Source organism: Anomalospiza imberbis, unplaced genomic scaffold (genome assembly GCF_031753505.1).
Source record: "Anomalospiza imberbis isolate Cuckoo-Finch-1a 21T00152 unplaced genomic scaffold, ASM3175350v1 scaffold_54, whole genome shotgun sequence".
Classification (NCBI taxonomy): Eukaryota; Metazoa; Chordata; class Aves; order Passeriformes; family Viduidae; genus Anomalospiza; species Anomalospiza imberbis.
Window position 1 is genome coordinate 758,497 of NW_027100151.1, and position 5,927 is coordinate 764,423.

The 5,927-nt window shown below is 58.4% G+C and overlaps 1 protein-coding gene across 1 annotated transcript; it reads right to left on the bottom strand.

The window, feature by feature from the left end:
- Positions 1-413: 413 nt before the first annotated feature.
- Positions 414-2,126, bottom strand: LOC137467227 (maestro heat-like repeat-containing protein family member 9). Its single transcript, XM_068178748.1, has 4 exons — positions 1,826-2,126; positions 1,494-1,642; positions 1,025-1,172; positions 414-779 (listed from the first exon to the last, which is right to left on the bottom strand). The coding sequence occupies exons 1-4, from the start codon at positions 1,925-1,927 to the stop codon at positions 483-485; spliced, it is 696 nt and encodes a 231-aa protein (XP_068034849.1). The 5' UTR covers positions 1,928-2,126; the 3' UTR covers positions 414-482.
- Positions 2,127-5,927: the final 3,801 nt, after the last annotated feature.

Below are 5,927 nucleotides of genomic sequence, written 5' to 3' on the forward strand. Positions count from 1 at the left end.
AGTTCCCAGCGTGGCTCCTGTGTGCTGAGCAGCCGGAGCAGGTTGCGAGCGATCCTTGAGCACAAGGGGATGGAGACACAGGACATCTCCCTGGCAGGAGAAAAAGAAACCAAGACTTTGGGCCGGGGGACAAACCTCTCCCAGGACTGACTCACAGAGGTCTGGCCTTTCCCCAGCATCCTGTAAGGGCCCTGGGCTATTTGGGAGGTGGCTCCTTGTGGGCCCCCTCCTCTCCCAGCCTTTTCCAGTCGGCTTGGCTGTTCCTTGGTGACAAGGCCCTCTGGCCCACGACCACGGGGACTGTGTGGGGCACCCTGGGCACTGAGCACAAATGTCAGAGGCAGTGGGGAGAAGGGGGTCTCACCTGGCCAGCAGACCCACGGCATAGTGGTGGGTGTCAGCACACAGCAGCGTGTCCCAGCCACACTTGCGTTCTATTGCCACCACCACATCCTCGTGCTGCATTTGGCAGAGCAGGGACTTCAGGGTCCGCACTGCAAACCTGCATGCAGAGCAAAGCCCAGGTCACGCTGGGAGCACTGGCTCCTGCCCTGGGCACCTGGCAGGGACAGGAGGACTGGCATGGAGCACCTGTTGGGGTTGGTGGCAAGGCCGTATTGCTGCTGGCATCCCTTCCAGAAGGTATCGACCTCCGCTGGCACATCCAACGTGCTGAAGAACACTTGGAAGAGCAGATGCACAAAGAGGCGGGGGAAATACACGGTCACTACATGTGGGACACAGGGCATCTGGAGGATCTTCCACATCACCACAGTTGCCTGCAAAGGACAGAGCAGCCCGAGACAGTGCTCAGTGCCGAGGTGTCCGTGTGGCAGGGCCCGAGCATGGGAGGGAGAGGCCCGGAGAGACACAGGGGGAGCACCGGGCCTGGTGGCCCTGAAGCTGCCCCGAGGCCAGGTTTCAGCCCAGCGCCTGAGGCAGGGAGGTGCAGTGGGGGAAGGAGGATGCAGAGCTGCTGGACAGGTGGCCTTGGGGCCAGCAAAGGCCAGTGTCAGAAACTCACAGCCAGGACAAAGACACCCGTTTTGTCCCCATCGGAGGTGCACGTGCTGTGCTCTGGCCAGCTCCCCAGCACATCGAGGAGTATCAGCTGCGCCGGCTCCGCAGTCCTGGGCGAGCACATGATGCTCTTCCACATGGTCAAAGCAGCTCTGTGGGGTCAGAGCTCTGTCTCAGAGGAGTCTGGGACACAGCACCGTGGCCTGGGCGGCAGCGGGGAGCTGAGCTGGCTGCCAGCCCTGCCTCTGCCCACTGCCCCTCGCCAGCAGCACCCAGACAGCCCAGCCCTGTGGGGACAGGTCCCTGAGGGCCAGCGAGGAAGCATGGCAGAAGGCTCGGGGCTGACGTGCCAGGGCTGGCAAAGGGAGCAGCCAGAGGGCCCTGGAACTCTCTGTTGGTCAGACACCTGGGACAGGCTGTACAGGCTGATGGGCTGGGGAGCCCTGAGCCCTCTGGGCAGGTGGGCCCCATACCTGTCACAGGATGGGGCCACACGCAGGAGCGTCATTACTACGTCAGCAGGCTGCTCTTTGGTGAGATCCAGCAGGGCCCTGTTCAGCCTGTGCTCAGCAAACTGATTGGCCATGAGCCACTGGTGGATGTACCTCACCATGGCAGGCACCTGGAGAAGGCACGGGGAGACTTGGAAAGCTGCCAGAGGGAGGAATGTCCCCAGCTTCCCCAGAGAAGTGCTTCCCTTGCCACCCCACTGCCATGGCCTCAAAGGCTTCCAGTGAGCAGCAGGCGTGACTTGGGAGGCCAAGCAATTCCTGGGAGGATCAAAGCCTGGCCACAGGCTGCTTACTTGCTTTGGATTGCAAAACCCCTCCTCTACGAGCATATCCAGCAGGGCAGAACAGGTCTTGGTTTTGAAGATGTGTGAATATGCTCTGAGCCCTGTGCCCATGGTGCCGGTCTCTTCCTCCCGAATCCTCTTGATGAATTTGCAAACCAGCTGTAGGAGAAGGGCAGGAAGCCAGGGATGTTCCACAGAATGCTCCAAGCGCGGTGCTCGGCTGAGCAGTGACAGCAGGCCCAGCCCAGGTGGGGATGGCTGCAGGTACCTGCGCTGTTCTGCGGAAGAGGCCACGGGTGCGTTCCTGCTCTTGTGTGCGCTGCACGGCTGCATCTGGCAAAGAGCGAGCGCAGCCTGAGCTGAGGGGCTGCGGGCGAGGCCGGCGAACACAGCCCAGCCCTGCGCTCCCCAGGTAGGAACAGCCCCGGGATGTCCCAAGGGATGGAGCACGGCTCTGGGGTGTCTGTCCTGGCCCCTATTCCGTCCTGTCCATGGGCATGTCCCCAGGGGATGGGATGGGATGGGATGGGATGGGATGGGATGGGATGGGATGGGATGGGATGGGATGCGATGGGATGGGATGCAATGGGATGGGATGCAATGGGATGCAATGGGATGGGATGGGATGGGATGCAATAGGATGCAATAGGATGCAATAGGATGCAATGGGATGGGATGTGGCCAAGCTGGCTGCAGCCACCAGCCCTGCAGCCCAGCAGCCCAGCTCTGCCACTCACCCTCCTGCAGAGGCTTGAACCGCACCACCTCTTCAGTCTCCTGTGCTGGGCCAGCTCCAGGGCCTTCTTCCTCTTCCTCCACCCAGGCCAGCTTGGGCACTCTCGGGGATCTCTGCTCCATGTCAGTGACTGGATTTGTGACGACTCACAGGAGAGATGTCTCAGAAATCTCCGAGTCAGCAAGGCCTGCAGTCGTGCCTGGAAGGCACCTTCAAGAGAGAAGCCTCAGGAAGGCTACAGGACAGCAAGTCCTGTACTCTGGTCTCGAGGGCTCTTTGCCACAAGGACAGGAGACTCCTGTCAAGGATTGTGGTCTGGCCTCGAGGGCACTGGTGGCAGGGATGGGAGATGCCTCTGGGGCACCAAGTCCCACGGTCTGCCCTCGAGGACACCTGCAGAAGAGAAGCCTTGGGAAGGCTACGGGTCACCAAGTCCTGTGGTCTGGCCTCGAGGTCAGCTGCAGGAATAGCACCTCGGAAAACTCTGGGTCAGACACGAACAAGTGTGCTGTGCGGGGGCCCCTCACAGCACCGCTCTGTCCCGTCCTGTCCCGTCGCGTGCTCCGAGCACTGTGGTGTGGCCTTGTCACCACCAGCTCCTATGTCACCCCGTGTCACAAAGGGCCCTTGGACACGCTGTCCCGTTCCATGCCACGGTGACCATGCTGCACCATGTCACAAAGGGCCCCTGCACACACTGCCCCCTGCCCTGGGACCACCCCCAGCCCACCCAAAGTGGCTCAGGTTGGAAGGAATCCCTCACCCCAAGTGTCTAAGACACCCCGACAGGATCTTTAGGAGCGGCTGAAACCATCAGCAAACGCTGCCCTGCTCTGCGGGCTCAGGGCAGCAGAAGGAGGCCCCAGGGCTGCCGACGCAGCTGCGCTGGGAAGGGCATGGGGCCTTCCACAGAAGCTGGCACGGCCTCCTTGGGACACGTCCTGGCTGGTGGCCATCCTAAGCGTGGCCGTGTGACACAGACGAGGAACGTGTGGGCCAGGGCAGGAATGCTGCTCTGACCCCTTGCGCCCGGGGAGCGCTGACATCAGCAGATGTGGCAGGGTCCCTGCCCAAGCAGACCTGCCACCCCCGAGCCCTGGCAGCACCAGTGCCTGTCTCCTGCCCCAGAGACCTGTGCCCGTGGGGGGCTTCTGTGCCAGAGGGAGCCAAAGCCCACGTGCATTGGGGGCTGCACTCCTGCCTGCAGGGGCTGTCGGCAGGAGCACCTGGAGCAACTGCTGGCAACACTTGGGTCTCTGTCAGAAGCTCTTACTCCATGCTGAAATTATCTTCTCATTGAAGTTATTGCCTTCAGCACAAAACCACCTCAGCGGCGAAGGCACAGAAGAATCTGGCAAGTAAGAATCCTCAGTTCAGGAATGCTTTACTTCCCATTGCTCGACTCAAGTAGTTCCAAAAAGTTGCAAACTTCCCAAATTAATTGGGATGGCCTGAGGAGGTGAAGATTTGTAATTTTGCTTCCCATCTCAAAGCAGCAACTCATTTGCCTTAACTTCATCCACTGAAGGTCACTTTACAGAACATAACACTACACAAAAAAAGGGCAAAAAACAAGGGCCATGCTTTGGTTTTCTAGGAAGGGATGATAATATCCTAATTCTCTTAAGGAATAAAAACTCTCAAGAAATGAGAGTCCACTCAGTGGTACAAAAGTAGCCCAAAGAAATGAGTAGATTACAAAAGGGCTAATCCTCCCCCTGGTACAGATTTCTAAGTGGCCAGTAAAGTACAGCTCTCCCCTCTTGTTCCCTGCAGGAGAATCAGGACCATGAAGAGGAAAAGTCACAGATATTCTTTCTGCCCTCCCTAACCAAAGCTGTGCCAAAGCACAGATGCTGCCTTCAAACTGACTCAAATTCCAGCCTAGACCTCTCACCTTCCAGACAACTCCTTTTCCAACACCCCCCCAACACCAACCCCCCCCAGACTCCCACACAGAAGCCCTCAACACCCCACCAGGAGCCCCAGCTGTCCCCGTCCCTCCGCAGAGCTTTCCCACCCTCCAGCAAACGCCCTGGTTCCCTGCAGGTGCCGTGGGATGGCACTCAGGAGGATCTGCTCCAAGGCCTTCCCCTGGAGCACGCTCAGGCTGCCAGGCCTATGGATCCTGGATCATCCTTCCCACCGAGCCTTCCCGTGCACGGCTGTTCCATTTGCACCTTTGCGCTCAGCTCGGACTTCTCCACTTCACCAGGAGTGCTGGGAAAGGATGGAGAGCAGCCGGGCAAGCTCTTTCTCCAGCTCCCTCTTTACCCTTGGGGAGGGAGAACATTCCACAGGAAAGCAACTGGTGCCACAAGGAGCGGGTGGCCTCAGGCACCTTTGGGGATGAAACAAGGCCTTTGTTTGACATAAGTAAGCACAAGGAATTCACATGAGTAAACAAGTAATTAGCACAGACATACCTAAGTACTTAGCACCAGTTAGCATAAGAAGAACCTGGTGGCCTAACTTGACATAAGAGTGACCTGACAAAAAGCTTTAGACATAGTCTACCAGAAGAACTAAGGGCAAGTGTGGAATCAGCCCTGTGCAGGGAAGCTGTGATGAAGACTTTGTGCTGCTTTGGGGCATCGAGACCGCTCCTGGCCAGCGCCTGGAAATCAGCTTCAAGTTTGGGAATCAGACACCATGTATTTCTAACCCCCGCCTATCAAATCACCACAGCCGTGTAAAGAAGGACGGTATGTTTGATACATTCCTACATCAACCCACTGAAATTTATATGTGGCAGAGAAACATTTTAGTGGGTGCAGACCCCTGCCCTCCCGCCAGGTCAATAAAAGGGCTTTTGGTAGACCATACATTTGGCTGCCGATTTGTTTGAACGAGGGAGACCCCTCAGGACTGCTGTATCCTGAGGGAACACCATTGGCCTTGGCCTGTAGGCACCTGCACAAGCTTAAAATCAGCTGCCTCAGCTTCCAGGACCTCTCTTGGCCAGCATCCTGACGTGGATGCAGGACTGCTGTGAGGCACTGCTGGGACCCAGCGGGACAGGACCGGCTGTCTCGTGTCCACGCAGCACCCCTCACACAGCCAGGGCCATCCCAAAACCAGACAAACACTCACGTGTCAGCAGAGGGGAGCAAGGAGCACTGGGCTCCTCTCAGGGTATCTCAGCTGGGCTGGCTCCACAACACACCCCCACTCTCAGGCCTGCTGATGCCCAGCTGCCAGAAATGCCTACCTTGTTCTCTCCAGGATGTACAGGGAGAGCCAATGAGCAGGACGCCTTGGGAGGCAAACCTTCCCAGCCTTTTCTGAGGCCAGGGACACACCAAGATCAGCCAAGACTCTCCACGCTGCCTGGCCCACACAGCCCAGCTCTGTGCTGGCTCTGGGCCACAGCAG